The sequence below is a fragment of the Cetorhinus maximus genome, chromosome 25 (assembly GCF_964194155.1).
Source record: "Cetorhinus maximus chromosome 25, sCetMax3.hap1.1, whole genome shotgun sequence".
In the NCBI taxonomy this organism is placed as follows: domain Eukaryota; kingdom Metazoa; phylum Chordata; class Chondrichthyes; order Lamniformes; family Cetorhinidae; genus Cetorhinus; species Cetorhinus maximus.
The window spans coordinates 26,828,388-26,849,564 of record NC_135903.1 but is presented as its reverse complement, the minus strand read 5'-3'; the positions used below and the strand labels follow the sequence as shown (position 1 = coordinate 26,849,564).

At 44.3% G+C, this 21,177-nt stretch overlaps 1 protein-coding gene across 1 annotated transcript; it reads right to left on the bottom strand.

Annotated features, from left to right (window-relative positions):
* Positions 1-242: 242 nt before the first annotated feature.
* tmem101 (transmembrane protein 101) lies at positions 243-18,848 on the bottom strand. The gene is made up of 4 exons (XM_078529667.1): positions 18,656-18,848; positions 9,447-9,627; positions 3,276-3,422; positions 243-2,784 (listed from the first exon to the last, which is right to left on the bottom strand). The coding sequence occupies exons 1-4, from the start codon at positions 18,784-18,786 to the stop codon at positions 2,476-2,478; spliced, it is 768 nt and encodes a 255-aa protein (XP_078385793.1). The 5' UTR covers positions 18,787-18,848; the 3' UTR covers positions 243-2,475.
* Positions 18,849-21,177: the final 2,329 nt, after the last annotated feature.

The window sequence follows — 21,177 nt, the reverse complement described above, 5'->3', positions numbered from 1 at the left end:
AAATGAATTCAGATCAAATGCATCACTCAATATAAACCCTTTAAATATAGAGCAACATCATTGCATTGGAAGCACAATATAGATCCCTGCTATATGAACCAAAACGTAGCCTTATACAATTCAGATCAACCACAAAACAAATAGCAGCAAGTGAATTGGATCCAGTTTATCCAGATTCATACCACTCACCTACTGTAAATGATCATGGAAAATAAGTAACAATAATAATCTGGAGAAGGATATATTTGTTTTATATTCTTTATGAATGTCAGCAAAATTCACAAATTAAGATTTTGAATCCCACTGAAATATTGTTAAGACTTGAGATGTATAAATTTTATAAACATGAACTATGAGCCTACAATAGTGTTACCAGGTAGAAAATAGATCCTATTTTTCAGGCAAGTTATCTAGCTGCCATCACTGACAGGAGTTAACAGGTGGCCCAACATTTCACCAGCACTTTGATTTATAAGAGAACTTACCTCAACGTACAGGATGTTTTTGCTGTGAAATCTTTCACTTCCCATTCCTACATAGCTAACAAATACCAAAGCAGAGACAATGAACTCAATTTAGCCCACCACCCATCCTGAACAGATTATAAACAAGTAAGACTTAAAATTGAGCACAATGGACAGAGACCCTATAGCTAGATGTATTTTTGTTAAAAATAAATTGCATTTCTACATGTTTGCAAGTAGAAATAATAAAAATAAATTGTACAGAAGTGTCATCGCAATGGGAAGATACAAACAAAGCATTCTAACTGACTGGTAAGGACTAATGGGACAAATTATAAACATATAATCCATATCTCCACTGCAACTCGTGTCTTCATCATTCTGACTAAGCACTGTCACTGAACTATCAATAATATGGCTGGTCACAAGCTCTGCAATATATTTCCTCACTAAGATAGTGCACTTTTTAATTCTGCTTTCAATCTGTTTGGTTTGTTTTTAGATTGTTCACAAAGTGTTTTTGAAGGGCTGCATAATCTTAGCACAATTTTGATTGGCAAGGTGGAAGGGGGCCTGAAGAGAAGGTAAGAGAGAGAAAGAAAGCTCACAGTCAGTCTGAAAGCTAACGAATGTTCCTGATGAATTGCCATACTTTGAGAGGAAATCCCTCAGGGCACATCAAAGCTCTCCCCATCACTGTTTCACTAAAAACTTGGATACAAAGGGCTTCTTTGATGCATCCTGAAAAGCAACTTTAGATTAAAAAGACAGTTTTATAATTTTAAAATATAATCTGACATACATCCATGGGTAACTATTTATTAAAGCTAGTGATTTGTGAAGGGAAATCTACCCATGCCGACCCTCCCAAAAAAGAAAATCACAGGACAGATAGAATTTGAAGTGATGGTGAAAATCACTGGAATGGGCTAAAAAATTAGACAAAACACTTACTTTGCAAAAAATAAAAAACATTATGATTGCTACATTCAAATGATATATAGGTGCTACATCTCAACAGCAACACTTATGTTGCTCTGGTTTACAATATCCATCTGAGCCGATTCATCGACTGATCTTCTGGCTTAGCTTCACCAGTGACCTGCCCACCCTACTACAGATACAAATGGGACATTTTAGAAGAGTAATCCGCTTGGATCAGACATTTTGTTTTGAGTTTACTTAGATTAAACTACTACAGCAGTGAAGAACCTGCTGATGGATATGTGGCCTTTAGTGTTAAACTGTGCAGCTGGGAAGTGTCCATGACATTGGGGTCAAAAATAAAAATGTCACACAAAAGGAATGGTGTTTGGAAATGTCCTGCCTGTGACCTGTAAGAAATCCATTGGGTCAACACAAAGCAGGTTCTTGAAGCTGTCGGGTAGATCAGCTGATACCTCGCCAACCCAGCTTGCTGGCATGAGTAAGTAAGGCAAGTAGGTAAGGAAATATAAGATGGAAAAAAAATTGGGATTTTAAAACTGTAAGCAAGTTAATTTGCAGGAGATAACAGTTATGTTGCTAGGGAAATAAAGGAACACATCATAAGCGGTTACATAAATCAAAGGACATCACGCTGTAACAAATCATGGACCTTTTCTATCATTCATGATGCAGCAAACAGAACTAATAATTTACCTAAATTGGACTTTGATGAAAAAGTAGATCAATAAACAGAAAGTAGACCCATTTTCCAAATATATACTCCTGGTATGAAAGCTGACCAGCCAAAGCAGCTCTTAATTTCTTGTTGCATGGTCCTGGAGAGCAAACTTTAACCTAGGAGCATACATTCACAAAGTCAGCCCTCAGCTATTCAGCACATTCACCAGTATACAAGCAATTGCTCATACACAAGTTGTTTAATCTTTAGAATTGTCCAAGAATATGATCTATATTGAAAATATATTTAAGAACCTATACATTTAAAAAAATGTCAAATAAATAGCAGTACAAGGCAGTGGTTTCATTTGCGCCATGCATTGAAGAACCCCACATTTAAAAAATATTAACAATCTGTAGCCAAAATTATAACAGCACCAAAAATGCCCACATTCTGCCCGAGTAACTTCATTTGATTCCAGAACTCGATCCGGCGGGAATGGTGCCAATAGCCCACATTTCCATCGATAAAGAGAACTACAAGGGGCATAAGAACAGAGAGTATCTGGGCTGCAGTCCGTACACAATACCCAGAGAGGAAAGACAAGGCCAGCACAGCATACAGTACAAATAACAACTGCAGCATAATTTCACCTCCTATGATGTGGTTCAGATAGGCCAGACGGTCCTCTTTACTGTGCTGCAGGGAGTAGGCCTGTAGATTAAATTAGAATTCCACAACTTAAGATCAAGTATAGGGAACATGGTACAAAACTTAAGCTGGCCATCTTTTATAACTGTTGCACATTCTCCTGAACATCTTAACAAAACGCTGTTACAGAAATTGACAACTCAGCTGAAAAGCCACCTCAAATGCCATTCTGCATTTGTGATAGGCTTTTGGGGATGGAGAAAAAGTATAGAGAGCAGCGATTTGAAGAATTAGGTTAGCACTAGTCCCAAACTTGTGCTCAAAAGGAAAGGGGACATGTTGGCATTCTGAAGCTGCCAACCTCAAATAAGTAACTTCTCACACTGAGTAGCACTGGTGATCTACTGATCCTAATTAATTGCACATCAATACAATATTGAAATGCATAGAAAAGAGTTACTAGTACAATTTTATTTTAGTTTGTGATTGTACAGAGATGCATGCTTACTTTATATCCACCTTTAACTGTAGTGTCAGGAAGGTCAGTTACTCACCACACAGATAAGGTTGATGCCAAGGAACACTTGCCCAGTAGACTGCAGTGACCTCGTCCGAGGCTTCTGCCGATAAACCTCACCAGCACCACTTGCTAAAATCAGAAATCCTCCTATAACAGCTATAGTTCTGGAATACATCCTTACCTGCAAGATTCAAAATATTTGTTTTATATACTTCATCTACATACTGACATTTCTTTCCCCCTTCATTGATCTACTATTAGATTGTGCACATTTTTGCAGTAGTTTTTATTTGAGCAGCGAACATCAAATAGTAAAATGTCACACAAGCTCAAAAATGTGTTTCAAATCAGAACGTAATCACTACCCAGGTGACGTGAATCAAGCTGCACTATATGTTTGAAATCCAATGAAACTCAAACATATTTTACCCGAATACAATTGAAAATGTGGCACTCGGTACAAATCAGTGTTCAATCCAGTTTAAATTCACCCTTCCAACAAAATCTTACGTAGGATTGAAATGTGCTTGCTTTGGTGCAAGGCGGGAACTAAAGAGGAGTTGCAACTACTTTCGAACAGACTTCGGATGAGGAAAATAAAGTCGAGGTTTCATCTTTGCACATCAATTATATTAAAAACAAACTTCAAATATTATTTGGTAAGGAGCGCATTTTTCCTGAAAAGCAGCCCCTGAATCCCTTCAGTTTTGTGTGTGTCCATGCATGCGTGGGATGGGTGGGTGTTACAATTATCTGATCATTGCAATAAGTTTTTGTTTTTACCTACTTCATCAGCAGATGCATAGAATGAATACAATGTCCACAGCAAACGAGCAAGAGTAAAGTCCACCTGAATCACAATTTAGCCACCCCATAAGCCTCTCTTCACTAACCCAGCTGGTCATAGAAATAGGTAGAGATGGCCATAAGTACCTACCTATCCTCTTTGCTATAGTTTAGAGATGTGCGATTCGGGTGGCTATGAAAGGAAAAGGGAATGAAATAAAGAAAAAAACATATAGGAATACCATGGAATCTATAAGACCATAAGACGTAGGAAAAGAAGTAGACCATTCGGCCCATTGAGTTTGCTCAGCCATTCAATGACATCATAGCTGATCTGATAATCATCAACCCCACTTTCCTGCCTTTTCCCCATAACCCTCGATTCCCTTACTGATTAAAAATCTATCTAATCCATGAATATACTTAACAACCCAGCCTCTACAGCCCTCCGCAGTAAAGAATTCCACAGCTTCACTACCCTCAGAGAAGAAGTTCCTCCTCATCTGTCTTAAATGGGTGACCCATTACTCTGAGATTACGCCCTCTGGTCCTAGACTCTCCTACAAGGGGAAACAACCTCTCAGCATCCACGCTGTCAAGCCTCATAAGAATCTTATATGTTTCAATAAGGTCGCCTCTCATTCTTCTAAACTCCAATGAGTACAAGCCCAGCCTACTCACCCTCTCCTCATAAGAAAATCCCTCCATACCCGGAATCAACCTCGTGAACCTTCTCTGGACTGCCTCCAATGCCAGTATATCCTTCCTTAGATAAGGGGACCAAAACTGTACACAGTATTCCAGGTGCAGTCTAACCACTGCTTTGTATAGTTTTAGCAAGACCTCCCCATTTTTAAACTCCACTCCCTTTAAAATAAATGCCAATATTCTATTTGCCTTCCCTACTACCCGCTGAACCTGTGTGCTAGCCCTTTGCGACTTATGCAAGAGGACCCCCAAATCCCTCTGTGCTGTAGCTTTCTGCAGTCTTCCTTCCTTCAAGTCTCCCATTGGGGAGGCAGTGGCATAGTGGAAATGTCTCTGGACTAGTAATCCAGAGGCCCAGGCTAATGCTCTGGGGAGATGGGTTCAAATCCCACCACTGCTGCTGCTGGAATTTAAATTCAATTAATAAATCCAAAACTGAAAAGCTAGTCTCAGTAATGGTGACCATGAAACCCATTGTCAATAGTCGTAAAAACCCATTTAGTTCACTAATGCCCTTTAGGGAAGGAAATCTGCCTTCTTTACCCAGTCTGGCCGACGGCATGTGATCCCCCAGCAATGTGGTTGACTCTTAAATGCCCTCCAAAATGGCCTAGCAAGCCACTCGCTACAAAGTGTAAAAGGAATGAAACCAGATGGACCTCCAGATATCAACCTCAGCACCAGAAACAACAGCAGCATACCCAACCCTGTCGACCCTTTCCTCCTTACTAACATGTAGGGGCTTCTGCCAAAATTGGAAGAGCTGCCCCACAGGCTAGTCAAGCAACATCCTGTCATAAAAGCAAAATACTGGAAATCTGAAACAAAAACAAAAATACCTGGAAAAACACAGCAGGTCTGACTGCATCTGCGGAGAGGAATACAGTTAATGTTTCGAGTCCATATGATTCTTCATCAGAACTAAGAAATATAGAAATGAGGTGGAATATAAGCTGGATAAAGAGGTGGGGGGGGGAGGACACAGGTACAGCTGGATAGAGGGCCAGTGATAGGTGGAGGCAAAGAAGAGATTGCCAAAGATTTCATAGACATAAGGACAATGGGGTGTTGACGGTCAGCCTGTCATAGTCACTCATGGGCTCATAACTTACAGACAATGCCCCAGACACCACCACCATCAGAGGTGGCGGCACAGTGGTATACAGTCGGGAAGGAGTTGCCTTGGGAGTCCTCAACATCAACTCTGGACCCCATGATGTCTCATGGCATCAGGTCAAACATGGAAACATCCTGCTGATTGCCACCTACCACCCCTCCCAATAACTGATGAATCAGTACTCCTCCATGTTGAACACCCACTTGGAGGAAGTACTGAAGGTGGCATGAGCACAGAATGTACTCTGGGTGGGGGACTTCAAGGTCGCTACAATAACCAAAAGTGGCTCGGTAGCACCACTACCAACCGAGCTTGCTGAATCCTAAAGGACACTGCTCTAGACTGGGTCTTCAATGGGTGGTGAGGGAACCAACAAGAGGAAAAAACCTACTTGACCTCATTCTTACCAAACTACCTGTCGCAGATGCATCTGTCCGTGACAGTATTTGTAGGATTGACCACCGCATAGTCCTTGTTGAGATGACGTCCAAGCTTCACATTGAGGATACCTTTCATCATGTTGTGTGGCACTACCACTATGCTAAATAGGATAGATTTCGAACAGATCTTGCAACCCAAAACTGAACATCCATAAGGTGGCAGAAGCAGCAGAATTACATCATTGTACAATCGGTTACCTCATGGTTCGGCATATCCCCACTACCATTACATCAAGCCAGGGGATCAACCTTGGTTCAATGAAGACTGCAGGATGGTTTGCCAAGAGCAGCACCAGGCATACCTAAAAATGTGTTACCCTGGTGGAGTTACAACACAGGAATACTTGCATGCCAAACAGCGGAAGTAGCACATGATAGACAACCAATGGATCAGATCTAAGCTCTGCAGCCCTGCCATACCCAGTTGGGAATTAAATGACTAACTGGAGGAGGCAGCTACACAAATATCCCGTCCTCAATGATTAAGGTGCCCAGCACATCTTGCAAAAGGCAAGGTTGAAACACTTGCAGCCACCTTCAGCCAAAAGTGCCGAGCGGATGATCCATCTCAGTCTCCTCCGGAAGTCCCCAGCATCGTAGATGCCAATCTTCAGCCAATTCGATTCACTCCATGTGATATCAAGAAATGGCTGAAGACACTGAATACTGCCAAGGTAATGGGCCCTGACAACATTCCAGCAATAGTACTGAAGACTTGTGTTCCAGAACCAGCTGTGCCCCTAGCCAAGCTGTTCCAGTACAGCTAAACATTGGCATCTAATCAGCAATGTGTAAAATTACCCAGGTATGTCCTGCACACAAAAAGCAGGACATATCCATCCCAGCCAATTACTGCCTCAGTCTACTTTTAATCATAGCAAAGTGATGGAAGGGGCCGTTGACAGTGCTATCAAGTAACATTTGCTCAGCAATAACCTGCTCACTGACACTCAGATTGGGTTCCAACCAGGCCACTCAGCTCCTGATGTCATTACAGCCATAGTCCAAACATGGACAAAAGAGCTGAACTCAAGAAGTGAGGTGAGAATAACTACCCTTGACATTTGACCAAGTGTGGCATCAAAGAGCCCTAACAAAAATGAAGTCAATGGGAATTTGGGGGGGTGGGCGGTGGCTCTCCACTGGTTAAAGTCAAATTTAACACAAAGGAAGGTGATTGTGGGATTGTTAGAGATCAATCATGTCAGTCTCAGGACATCGTTGCAGGAGTTCCTCAGGGTAGTGTCTTAGGCCCAACCATCTTCAGCTGTTTCATCAAAGACCTTCCCTCCATAATGAGGTTAGAAGTGGGGATGCTCACTGTGCAATCACCCATGAGCATCATCAATGTTCAGCACAACTCGTGACTCATCAGATACTGAAGCAGTCTATGTCCATTTACAGCAAAACTGGGCAAGATTCAGGTTTGGGCTGATAAGTGGCATGCAGCATTTGCTCTATAAAAGCAACGACCATCTCCAACAGGAGAGAATCTAACCCTCTCCCTTTGACATTCAATGTCATTACCACCACTGAATCCTCCACTAAAAACATCCTAGGGGCTTAACTTGACCAGGAACATCAAGAACTAGAGGGCACAGATTCAAAATAATTGGCAAAGGAGTAAAAGTCATGTGAGAAATTTTTTTTTTTTTTTTACACAGAGGGTGGTTGGAGTTAGGAACAAACTTCCTGAGAGGGTGGTGGAGGCAGGTTTGATTAAGGTATTCAAAAAGGGAATTGGATTGCTACCTGAAAAGAGAGAATGTGCAATGTTACAGGGATAAGGCAGGGGAGTGGGACTAGGTAGAATGTTCTTTCAGAGAGCCAGTGCAGACTCAGTGCGCCGAATGGCCTCCTTCTGCACTGTAAAAATTCTGTAATTCTGTAAATAGAAATGGAACTGGGCCAGTCATGAAAATACTGTGGCTACAAGGGGAAGTCAGAGGCTGGGAATTCTACCCAAACCCTGTCCACTATCCACAAGGCAAAAGTCAGGAGTCTGATGGAATGCTCTCAACTTGCACTGATAACTGCACCTCCAACAACACTCAACAAACTCGACACAATCCAGGGCAAAGCAGCCCGCTTGATCTGGCGCTATATCCACCACCTTATACATTCGCCCCCTCCACCACCGACGCACAGTGCCAGCAGTATGTACCATCTACAAGATGCACTGCAGCAACTCACTAAAGCTCATTCAACAGCATCTTCCAAACCCACTACCTCTACCACATAGAAGGACAAGGGCAGAGGATGCATGGGAACACCAATGCCTGGAAGTTCCCCTCCAAGTCACACACTGTCCTGACTAGGAACTATATCACCATTTCTTCAATGTCGCTGGGTGAAAATCCTGGAACTCCCTTCCTAACAGCACTGTGGATATTCCTATAGCACATGGACAGCAGCAGTTCAAAACCCTTATCAAGGGCAATTGAGGATGGGCAATAAATGCTGGCCCAGCCAGCGACGTCCACATCCCATGAATGAATAAAAAAGTCATAGCCCTGAAGATAACAAAAATTCAAGTTCAAAATCTTTCCCATAATCTGAAACTCCTCCTCTCCCTTATGTCCATAAAACCTGGAATTAAAATAACTTCGATGTAAAGCACCTCCTGATTCAAACTGATTTTATTTTGCAGAAGTGAGTTCTACATGTGAATGAATAGATTATAATAGAGCTTAAATTTGCCTTGTGGTGTAAGTTAGTGATCCAGCAGCCAAATGTATCTTATTAGGTGATTACAAATTTTGGCATTTAACATATTCCTCTCTTCTTCAGCTTTCCCAACACCAAAACCATCTCCAGCCAATGGTGTGCAAAGTGAAAATTACTCAATCCCAGGTTTGTGCCAATTCTACATAACTGGCCCCTAGTCTAAACAGTCCCAGAAGTTGCACCCTTCAACTTTCTCTCCTTTAAGCAAACCATTACATAGCAAGATGAAACTTTAGAGCAACAAACCACACATCATTATCCTGTGGCAGACATTAGTACTAATGTAGTACTAGAATTACACTAGAATGTAATTACTTCTTGCCATCTGCATTTGTAAAGTGGCGCAGAATATAAGATTCACTTGCAGTAGGATTCTACATTTAGACAGTTTAACCATGCAGAATACCAATAATTTTGTTTCTCTTACCTTGAGCCAATCCCCATAATGCACTTGCTCTCCAATGTATGATGCATATGTGCTAACAGCCAATTGAAGGGCAGCTCCCAAAGCAAACCATCTCCTCTTCACTCCAAAGGACATGAAACTGGCACAGATAACTGCTGCACCCATATCAAAATAGAGGTACGGCACTGGAATATCTGGTTTCCTAAAGGGAAGACATAAGACCACCACTTTCACTGGAAAACCAACAAAAACGAATGTAAATGTGCATTTCAAGTGGATCGTAAGCCCTTTCTACATAAATCAGTGGATTTTCAACACAATTCCTATAATCCATGACAGTAAAAAAAATTAATTACTTGAACATCCTTGAATAAAGGTATTAATAGACTGGATTTCAAAAAATTGCAATCCATTCAGGCAAATCTCAAACTAATAGTAAGTATTCTGATTAAAGACAGCAACTCTCAGGTTCCCTAGGCAATACAAGAGTACCACACCATTACATTAGTCTTGAGAGTGCACTGCAACTTAATCTCAAATGATTGCCATGAATGAAAGTCTTATTGCCGGAACTTCACAGCCTGCTTCCCCATATTAAGTGAATGAGGTTAAATTTCTTGTGCTCTAAGAAGCCACCCCATCAGTAACAGCAGCCTGGAGCTTGGAAAAGTATTAATTTATTTCTGACTAACTCGCTGCAAATAGAACGTGCATCTCAGTCCCGCTTGCCCGAAGTTCAGTACAAGTCAATGCCTTCTCCCATTGGCTTAGTAGATCAGTGCAACGTATGATATAGTGCTGATCTAAAGAGAACAAACTCTTGAGTGTTAAATGATCTCAGTCAAAGCAGCAATGGGAAATCATAACAGGCCTCAGCATTCTTGGGCGAGGCAAATTTTTAAAAAGAAAATTTTTTTTTAAATCATTTAAATTCACGCTCAAGTGCTGTCTTGAAAACACTGGTTAAAACACACAGAGACGGTGTCTATCAGATGAAGACAAGATTTGGTTCTGCTCCCATTACACCACAGACAAATCAATACACATCATTGAAGCTCCCATGTAAAAAGCAAATTCCTTGGGGAGATGCTGAAAGGCTGGCAGGAGCAGTAGTTGGTGCGTTCAGTAGAGTTGGGAAGAAAATTCTGGTGAAAATATACTTTGGATGAAGAAATTTTAATCAATCTTTATCCTTCAATGTACTTTTTAAGATATCAGGGATAAATATCAATTCATCCCCCCCCCCCTCTGCAACAGTCCAGAAGGTGTCTAATTTCACAGTATTTAACATTGCACATGCCACGAGTAATAGACTTTAGCTTACAAGGGTCACATCACTCCCATATTGTATCGGCCAACATATTTGAACTGTGAGTAAAATCCATTACCTTAAATGCACATTAAGTAGAATAACTAACTATAACAACTTGTATTTCATATAGCATCTTTAACATATCAAAACATCCCAAGGTGCTTCACAGAACATTATAAAACTAAGTGCGACACCATGTCACATAAGGAAATACTGGGTCAGATGACCAAAAGCTTAGTCGAAGAGGTAGGTTTAAGAAGTGTCTTAATGGAGGAAAGCAAGGGAGAAAGGTGTAAAGAAGGGGCCCTTGCAACTGAAGGCACAGCCGCCAATGGTGAAGCAATTAAAATCGGGGGTGCACGAGCTCAGAAATTAGAGGAGCACATATATTTCAGGGGGTTGTAGGGCTGAAGGAGATTACAGGCTTAGGGAGGGGAGAGGCCTTGGAAGTATTTGAAAACAAAGATGAGAACTGAAGTGACTAATAAACGGCCAATATAGAAACTGTGGCTGAGTGGTTAAATGAGCTGCATGTCTTGCTACTAAGCCATAGAAATCTGAAAGATTTGATTTCAGCCCCCTTGGCCTGTAACGTGCCAAGAGTATTCGAAGTCTATTTTTCTACCCAAGATCTAACCTGACCATCTGGAGCCTGTTATTTGTCATCCTCCCAAAATTAAAAGTGATATACACTAAAATAATAATAATAAAAAAAAGGCAGAGGACCTGAAGACAGTCCCAGAGCAGATTTATAACACCACTAAACAGAAGTATTGCAATTGAAAAGGTAAAGAACTATCTCAAATTATTCTAGAAACGTGTAAACATTACACATTGTGAAAGATCAAGTGTTTTGGCCTGGAACACTGCTATTCTTGTGCAGTTGCTGCACACAGCCACCAATAGCTGACAGATTAAACACTAGGGGCATTTTATGTTCAATACTTCTCAGCGTGGCCTTCAGTTTTTGAAAATTTACATGGCAAAATGCTGAGAACAGCAATATCCAATAAGTATTTTTCATAACGCTGACTTCACTTCACCTCCCATTAAGATGGAGGCCTCACAATAAATCTTCAATATTCATACCTCAACAACCAAAATAATTTAAAACCATTTTGCTGCTTTATTTTATAATTTCATATTCTTTCATGATTCTATGGCATTGCATAGAAACTGTCAGGACTAATCACATGAGCAATGAGTCTTCATGCATAAGCTTACTTAGTTACTATGATAGTGGGGACTGCGTGGCATTGACTGTCAGGTAGCATCGATATACACAAACTTTCTAGCAAAAGTCAATAAATAACAATCAGGAGCAGAAACCCAGGTTAACTTTACCCCTTCAGTCCAGTTTTTTACCCATACTACCTCTCCATCTTAAGTCAGCTAACTCAGTACAGACTGGCAATAGCACCTAGAACCCTCTTGGTTTACATACAGAGCCTTCTGATCGAGTGACAATTTCCTTCGACAACAAGAACTTATATTTATGTAGCACCTTAGCATAGTAAAACATTCCAAGGCACTTCACAAGCATGACAAACAAAATTTGACACCAAGACACAAGGAAATATTAGGGTAGATCTTAGTCAAAGAGGTAGGTTTTAAGGAGCATCTAAAAGGAGAAAAGAGAGATGGAGAGGCAGAGGGTTTTAGGAGGGAATTTCAGAGCTTAGGATCTCAGCAGCTGAAAGCAAAGCTGGTAATGGAGAAACAATTAAGATCAGGGATGTGTTATGTCTTCTAGTTCCCATAAATTTGAAGTAATCACACTTCAGACTCAAAATGCTGGAGCTTCATCGAGTGTTTCTTGCTGCTTTCCATGTGGCTGGTGGGCTGACTGTAGTGCAATGGCGAATGTAGCGTCCCAGGATATGTATTCACATAATTAGTTTCTAGCTCTTTTTGAGTAATATAACATCTGAACAGAATGCACAAAAGGTCAAATCAGGGGAGCACGGAGGCTTGGAGGGTTATAAGGCTAGAGAGATGAGGAGAAGTGAGGTGATGGGGGAATTTTAAAATCCCAGCTCAACGTTAGCAATAAATGCCTTCATATCCCCTCTCCTCGATCATAGTTCAGTGCTCCAAAACCTATTTCCCTTCTCCCTGACATCCACAATTTTGTCTTTCTAATGTTCGAGACATCTTCTTGCCTAGAAACAGTTCTACACAAGTGAAGCTTTGCTATGTAAAGCCATTGACGGATCAGCAGAGCAGGAAGTCACTTGTAAAATTTAAGAATAAATTGGATTTAATTTGTAGTAGATCAGAACTGGCAATAGATAATGCAATGTGGACCTGCATTGCCTTCTTTTCCCATGACAGTCAGATATTTTGATGCAAACTCACGATAATTCAATTTTAAAAAATCTTTTGGGGTAAGGATGAACAATCCACCAGTTTTCAGAGAAATTCCTTGTCTGGCCCTTGGTGCTGTTTGAAATGCAGAATGTCAAGCTCCCAAATAATTTAACAGAATTTCTGGCAAAAGGTCATCAATCTGAGATGATTACTTCGGTTCCACAGGGAGTGCAGAGTGTTTCCAGCATCTACAGTATTTTGTTTTTGTCCCCAATACTTACATTTATTTAGCGCACTTTGTACAACCACAGGACGTCTCAAAGCGCTTAACAGCCAATGAAGTGCTTTGGAGGTCTACTCGTTGTTGCATTGCAGGAAACGGGGGCAGCCAATTTGCACACATCCGAACTTTGAAAAACAGCGAAGTGCTAATGATTAGATAATCTGTTTTTGTGACGTTGATCGAGAGATTATTATTATCCAGGACACAGGAGAAATAACCCCCCTACTTTCCTTCCAAGCAGTGCCATGGGACCGTTTACACCCTCCCGAGTAAACAACCAGCATCTCCGACAGTGGACCTGCTCCAAACGCTGCCTCACTTATGCACAGGCAGCCAAAGCCAATGAGGGGGAAGCAGAAGAAATGCTTCGTGTCACTACTTCCAAGGACACTTGCAACACTCCAACCACCAAGGCACCCAGTGAGGACAATGGGACAAAGAAGGACAGGGAGAGAGACAAGGTGGAGGAAAAGATTGAGGCAGCAGACAGCCAATCAACAGCACTGCCCCCTGAACCTCCCACTCCTCAGGAGAGCGAATCAATGGAGGAGGAGGCAGTAGCAGAAAATCAGCAGGGGGAGTGGCAGCTGGTGAAGAGAGCCAAAAGGAAGAAGGGGCCAAGAAGGGACCAGGCCACTTCCCAGACAAGTAGCAAGAGGCGTCTCCCATCCAACATGGATGACAAGGGCAGCTGCTCTTCGGACGAAGAAGTGCCAGGGCGGCACCTAGAGAAGAAGCGGCAAATCTCTAGAGAGTTGGAGGACGAGACACCCGAGCTCCAGAACATTGGAGACAATGAGGATACCAGCGCACCCCAACTTTGCCCACAACCCGAAGAGGCCAGCGTACCCCAGCCCCAGGAATCTGGGAGCAGTGAGGCGCTCAGCGCACCCCAGCTCCGGGAAGCCGGGAGCAGCAACGCCCCAGAGAGGGAGAGGATTGGAGAAGCTTCTTCAACAAAGGACATTTCAAATCCCATTCTCTGCACAAACCCCCAGATGCCACCTGAGCAGAACATCTCCAATGGGGTGGTTCAGGACAGTTTCCTCAGCCCATCCAAAGTGAGGCAATTTGTGCACACTATGGGTATGAAGGAGCAGTCCAAAGGTCTGGGACTCGCAGAGACAACAGGTTTGGTAAGAGAATAAATGTTTTAAAATGGGTGTAAAGATTGTATCCATAAATGTGCGTAGCATTAAATCTACTACGCGATGTGTTGCGACCTTGGACTACCTAGCCAAGGTCAAAGCTGACCTGTTGTTTCTGCAGGAGTGTGCGATACCGCACCTCAGCTCCTACAGGCAATGGTCACGATGGTGGTCCCACGGGCCATCGATCCGGTCGGGCGGAAACGACTCTCGTTCCTCCGGCCTGGGTATTCTGCTGCGGGGAGGCAACTTCACCGTCTCCCAGGTTAAGGAGGTGGTGGGCGGGCGCCTCCTCGTAGCAGACGTAATGTATAAGAATGCTCCACTCCGGTTAATTAACGTGTACGCCCCGGCACAAAAGAGTGAGTGGCTGGCGGTTTTTCAGCAGCTCCCACTGCTGCTGGCGACCTCCAGGCCGATTATTCTGGGCGGCAGCTTCAACTGCGTCATCGATGCGGCTGGACGATCCAGCAGGGCCGACAGCACATTGGACGCTATATCCAGATCCCTGATGGAAACAGTAAAGGGTGCCAAGCTGCACGACGTCTTCAGCAACCCTGTAGACAGAGCGCAGCGCTGATACACCTGGTCGCGGCCAGACGGGTCCATCCGTTCCAGGATAGACTTCCTGTTTGTGTCCTGAGCGTTCGCAGTCAGATCCACCGACATCAAGCCGGTGTTCTTCTCTGATCACTGCCTACTGGCTGACTGCCACTTAGAGGAAGACCAGAGGGTGGGCAGGGGGGCATGGAAGCTAAACGTGCAACTGCTGACCCCAGAGAACATTGAGGAGCTCAAGAGGGATTACAAAGGTTGGAGAACCGTGAAACCCCTCTTTGAGTCCCTGACACACTGGTGGGAAGCGATCAAGGGAAACGTCAAGAGGTTTTTCATCCTCAAAGGCACCCAGAGAGCTAGAAAGGAACAGAGGGAAATGTCCCGACTCCAGAAAAACATGCAGAATCTGCTCAGGCTGCAGTCGATGGTGGTCGATGTCAAGGAGGAACTCCAAGAGGTGAAGAGCCAGCCAGCCTCGCTCTTTGCCTCGGAGGCCTCCAAGATCATCTTCCGTTCCAGAGTCCGCTCCGTGGAGCAGGATGAGACGTACTCACGTTTCTTCTTCCAAAAGGTACACAGAGAGAGCTTTGCGATCAGCAGCCTGAAGGAAGAAGACGGCTCACTAAAGTCATCGCAGTCCGACATTTTGAGGATCAGCAAATCTTTTATGCCGGATTGTACGACGTGAAGCCCAAAGACAGCATGGCCTCCCAGTCCTTCCTGTCTTCTATCACGGAGGACTTAGACGACAGTACACGGGAGAGCCTGGACAAACCGCTAACTCCTGACGAACTGACTAAGGCCCTTGAGTCCTTCGAGAAGAGTAAAACTCCCGGAAGCGACGGCTTGCCAGTGGAGTTGTATTTGGCTCTGTGGGACTGGATCGGCCCAGACCTGCTAGAAGTGTACGAGAGTATGCTCCTGGCCGGCAGCATGTCAGAATCCATGAGGAAAGGCATCATCACCCTCATCTACAAGCACATGGGGGAAAGGGAGGAAATTAGAAATTGGCGACCCATTTCACTGTTGAATGTGGACTATAAGATTCTGTCCAAGGTCATCGCCAATCAGGTCAAATCCGCTCTGGAACTGGTGATCCACCCTGACCAGACCTGCACTGTGCCGGGCAGGAAGATCTCGGACAGCCTCGCGCTGCTCAGGGATACGATTGCCTATGTGCAGGACATGGGTATGGACACCTGCCTCATCAGCCTGGATCAGGAGAAGGCCTTTGACAGAATATTGCACACCAACATGGTGGATGTGCTCTGCAAAATGGGGTTTGGGGAAGGAATTCGCAATTGGATCCAACTGCTCTACACTAACATCAGTAGCGCAGTCTCAATCAATGGATGGGAATCAGATAGCTTTCCTATTAAATCTGGAGTCAGGCAGGGCTGCCCTCTCTCCCCTGTCCTGTTTGTGTGTTGCATAGAACCCTTTGCTGAGTCCATCAGGAAGGATCCGAGCATAAGAGGAGTGACAATCCCAGGCAGTGGAGGCACTCAGATCAAAGCCTCCCTGTACATGGACGATGTCGCCGTCTTCTGCTCGGATCCGCTGTTGGTGCGCAGACCGATCCACATCTGCGACCAGTTCAAACTGGCCTCGGGAGCCAAGGTAAATCATGGGAAGAGTGAGGCCATGTTCTTCGGGAACTGGGCTGACCGATCCTTTGTCCCCTTCACCGTCAGGGCTGACGGCCTGAAGGTGCTGGGGATATGGTTCGGAGGGACCGGGGCATGCGTTAGAAACTGGAAGGAGCGAGTGTCTATGGTGAAAAGAAAACTGGGCATGTGGGAGCGATGCTCCCTCTCCATTGCGGGTAAGAACCTGGTCATCAGGTGTGAGGCACTCTCGCTGTTGCTGCATGTGGCGCAGGTCTGGCCCATTCCAGACTCCTGTGCGATGGCGATCACCCGAGCCATCTTTCGCTTTATCTGAAGGTCGAAAATGGATCGTGTCCGCAGGGACGCGATGTACAAGCCTCTAGATAAAGGGGGAAAAAATGTGCCCAACATCGCCCTCATACTGATGGCCACCAAAAGTGTGTGGCTGCATCAAGCTGTACATAGATCCTCAGTACGCAAACACCAAGTGTCACTATGTGCTGAGGTTCTACCTGTCCCCGGTGTTGCGAAGGATGGGTCTGGCCACGCTGCCGCGGAAGGCTCCAAGTAGTTGGACCGTGCCGTACCACCTGTCCCTCGTGGAAAAATTTATGCAGAGAAACACCTTTGACCACAAGTCCATCAGGCAGTGGTCGGCACGTAACGTCTTAGAGGCCCTGCGGGAAAAGGAGAGGGTGGATCCTGTGGGATGGTTCCCCGAGCAGACTGTCAAAGTCATTTGGCAGAATGCCTCATCGCCAGAACTTTCCAACAAGCACCAAGACGTAGCTTGGCTGGTGGTGAGCAAGGCCCTCCCCGTCAGATCCTTCCTACATGCCAGGAGTCTCACCCCCTTGGCATGTTGCCCTCGAGGTGGCTGTGGTGGCGACGAGACCGTTGTTCACTTCCTTGTATATTGTGCCTTTGCAAAGAAGGTCTGGAGAGAGATGCAGTGGTTTCTGTTGAGGTTCATCCTGAGCCAGTTCTCTGACACAGGACCCTGTGTTCTACGGGCTGTTCCCAGGGACACACACCGAGACAAACATCAACTGCAGCTGGAGGATCATCAACTCGGTGAAAGACGCTCTTTGGTCTGCCCGAACCTTGTTGGTCTTCCAGTGCAAAGAGTTGTCCCCGACCGAGTGTTGCAGACTGGCACTTTCCAAAGTCCAGGACTACGTGCTGAGGGACGCACTAAAGCTTGGGGCAGCCGCCACAAAGGCGCAATGGGGAAAGGTCACTGTCTAAGACCTTTCTGCCATAGTGCACCGAGGAACTGGGAAATGTTTAGAGCCACTCGGGCTGTACAGCTCAAAATGAATGTCTGCAAATGATTGTAATATTCATTGTTTGTATTGATGCACCTCGTGATACATGTTGTAAAAGTTGAACCTGATTGTACCTTTGTGATAAAAACAAAAAGCTACTGCAGATGCTGGAAATCCAAAACAAAAACAGAATTACCTGGAAAAACTCAGCAGGTCTGGCAGCATCAGTGGAGAAGAAAAGAGTTGACATTTCGAGTCCAACATGACCCTTCCACAGAACTCAGTTCTCGAAACTCGAGACGTCAACTCTTTTCTTCTCCGCCGATGCTGCCAGACCTGCTGAGTTTTTCCAGGTAATTCTGTTTTTGTTTTGTACCTTTGTGATGGTGATTTTGAAATGGTTTGGAATGTTCTTCCACATATTTTATGAATAAAGTATAATTTTCCAAAAAAAAAAGCACCTCCGACAGTGCAGAGCTCCCTCAGTACCGCCCTGGGGCGTCAGCGTTCAGTGGGGACTCGAACCCGGGACCTTGTAACTCAAAAGAGGCGAGAAGTGAGCCGCAGCTGATTCAAATTTAACTGTGCCGCAAGTTTTAGTATTTAGTCCTCGCGGAGGAAAGAAAGAAGCGTAAAGAACTGAAGAGAAATAAATGTCCGCCCCCCCTCCCCCTGCCCTGGGCCAAGGCCCCGAGCTCCCTCCCCCGCCCCGCCAAGCCCCCGCCCCGGTCTCACACTCACCTGCGCTGGTCGGCCCGCTCGGCGAACAGCATCAACATGCTGAAGCAATTCCAGAAGGGGAAACGGGTCAGGATGATGGCGCCGAAGCGCATGAGGATTTTATAGAGCCGCCTGCGAGCCTCCAGCGCCATGACTTACCGAGCCGCCCCGTCCCGTCCCGTCCGCAGCACAATTCCGGCTGGAAACCCGGCCCCGATCATCAGGTTCCCCTCCCTCTCCCGCTCCCTCTGACAGCAGCTGAATCATTGGCTCTGGGGCACAGCTCTGAACTATTCAAATATTCCCGGCTCAGGAATTAAGTCTTACACAATTTATTCCCCCCCCCCCCCCCCCCACCTAAATAAAATCAATTTCTGTTACCTTTAAAACCTTTTTTTAAAAAATAATAAACCAACCCAGGGCTGTGGTCAATCTTCCTTGTGACTATCAACCTTACCTCCTCACCAGTTTCCTGGTTTTCCCAGCTGTGGGTGGAGGTTTCAATTTGATTTATCAATTTACAAAATGATCATTTGAATCGCGATACTTTTACATATGACAAGGGACTCATTAAAAAGGAGACAAAAACAAGATCCTTTTGAAAATAGCTGCATACTTGAACACTAAGAAAGAAATAGCACCTTTCAAAACTAGCATCCCAAAGTACTTAACAAAAACAGAATTACCTGGAAAAACTCAGCAGGTCTGGCAGCACCGGCGGAGAAGAAAAGAGTTGACGTTTCGAGTCCTCCTGACCCTTCAACAGAACTGAGTAATATTAGGAGAGGGGTGAAATATAAGCTGGTTTAAGGTGGGAGGGTTGGGGGAGAGAAGTTGGGGGGTGCGGGGTGGTTGTAGGGACAAGCAAGCAGTGATAGGAGCACATCTTTTAATTATCTGTTTTTGTTTTGGATTTCCAGCATCCGCAGTTTTTTGTTTTTATCCCAAAGTACTTCGCGGATAATGAAGCACTTTTGAAACATAGAACAGTAAAACGCAACAGGCAATCAGCAGAGAGCAAGGTCCCAGAAATAGCAATGATATAAATGGTAAGGTAATCTGTTTTAGTGATGTTTTTGTGGGACACCAAGAGAACTCCCCACATCCAAAGGAAAGACAGAGCTTTGGTTTAACACCACATCCAAAAGACATCACTCCCAACGGTGTCGCATTCGCTCAGTACTACACTGAAGTGTCAGCCTAGGTTATGGACTTTAAATGTCTGAAGTAGGACTTTATCCCACAATCTTTATAACTCAGAAGGTGAGAGTGTGATGAGCCAAGGCTAATAACTCAAGAGCCAATTTCTTGTTAGTAAAATGGCAGTATAATTCATTTTGAATTAAAGCAGTGCTGTGTAGGCACAATGAAGGTACTGAAAAGACATGAGTTGGCATGAACAAATTGCATAGAAATTAAAGCTTGGAAGCAGGCCATTCATCCCAAAAGGTCTGTGCCACTGTTTATGTATCATCTGGGGCTTTCCCCAACCCAACCTCTTCTCACTCTATCAACATATCCTCCTATTCCTTTCTTCCTCTGTACTTAACTAGCTTCCACTTAGATGCATCAGTGAGGAGCAACCAAGTTCTGACATAAAATGAGGCAGGAAAAGACATTTCTCATCCTACCAACTCAATTTTCACAAGTCCGTCAATGGCGCATCCAAATCCAGGGACACCCCCTCCAAGAAAAATTATGCATTTGTAGAAACTAAAAGACACCTAGAAATTATATGATGAAAGCAAAATACTGCAGGTGCTGATACCTAGAAATTATATATACTATATAGTACTTATTGACACATTCAAAAAATTTTATTAAAGTTTACATCTGTAATTGAAGTTTTTATGTCTTGGATAAATGAGTTTGTTGGCCAACCGAAATCTAACTGCAAGCCTTCCTATGTTCTCATCAATTGCTGCTTGCAATCAATAACGGGGAGGAATAAACAGTGAAGGTTTATTGGGACAGAGGGCAGAGCACCAGATCGTGAGTGCTCACTCAGAAACCTCCAGAACTGGACTTCCAGTTCCCAGTTGCCCGCGCTGTACGGTGATTTCCCACATCCACAATGCTGTCACATGATCAGTACACTTGCATTCTCTTAAAGGGACAGGGTACCTCACTTTACCACATCCCTCCCCCTTTACTTATAAGTACAGCCAACAAGCTTAAAACACATTAACTATTTACACAATAACTATTTACAGGTCAAGTCTCTCAGGAGGCTTTCTTGGACGTTGAGCATCTCAGTTCAATAAGCTGGTTTTCCCCGAGACCTCCTTTTCAGGGGACAGTTGTCCACTGGGTTCCTTGATGGAAATTGGCAGGTTTGTCTCCCCGACCCCCTCGGGTCCCACAGGCCCCACCGCGCTTCCAAATCATGTGACCCGTCCTCTACATGTGGCACAAACTCAAGCGTAGATGAAGACTGTATTTCTTCTTGTGGGACTGGTGTGCTTTTGCGGAGATGATCCACATGTCATCTAATTATTCGGCTATTTGCCAATACATTATAGGAGAGGGGTCCAGTTACTGCA

What these genes read in the sequence shown, in the direction of transcription:
- tmem101 (XM_078529667.1), bottom strand. Translation starts at nt 18,786, where the DNA reads ATGGCGCTGGAGGCTCGCAGGCGGCTCTATAAAATCCTCATGCGCTTC. An exon ending in GAGCGGGCCGACCAGCGCAG is followed by an intron (nt 9,628 to 18,655) that starts GTGAGTGTGAGA and finishes TCTTCCCTTTAG; the next exon opens with GAAACCAGATATTCCAGTGC. An exon ending in GCATCAACCTTATCTGTGTG is followed by an intron (nt 2,785 to 3,275) that starts GTGAGTAACTGA and finishes TTTAATCTACAG; the next exon opens with GCCTACTCCCTGCAGCACAG.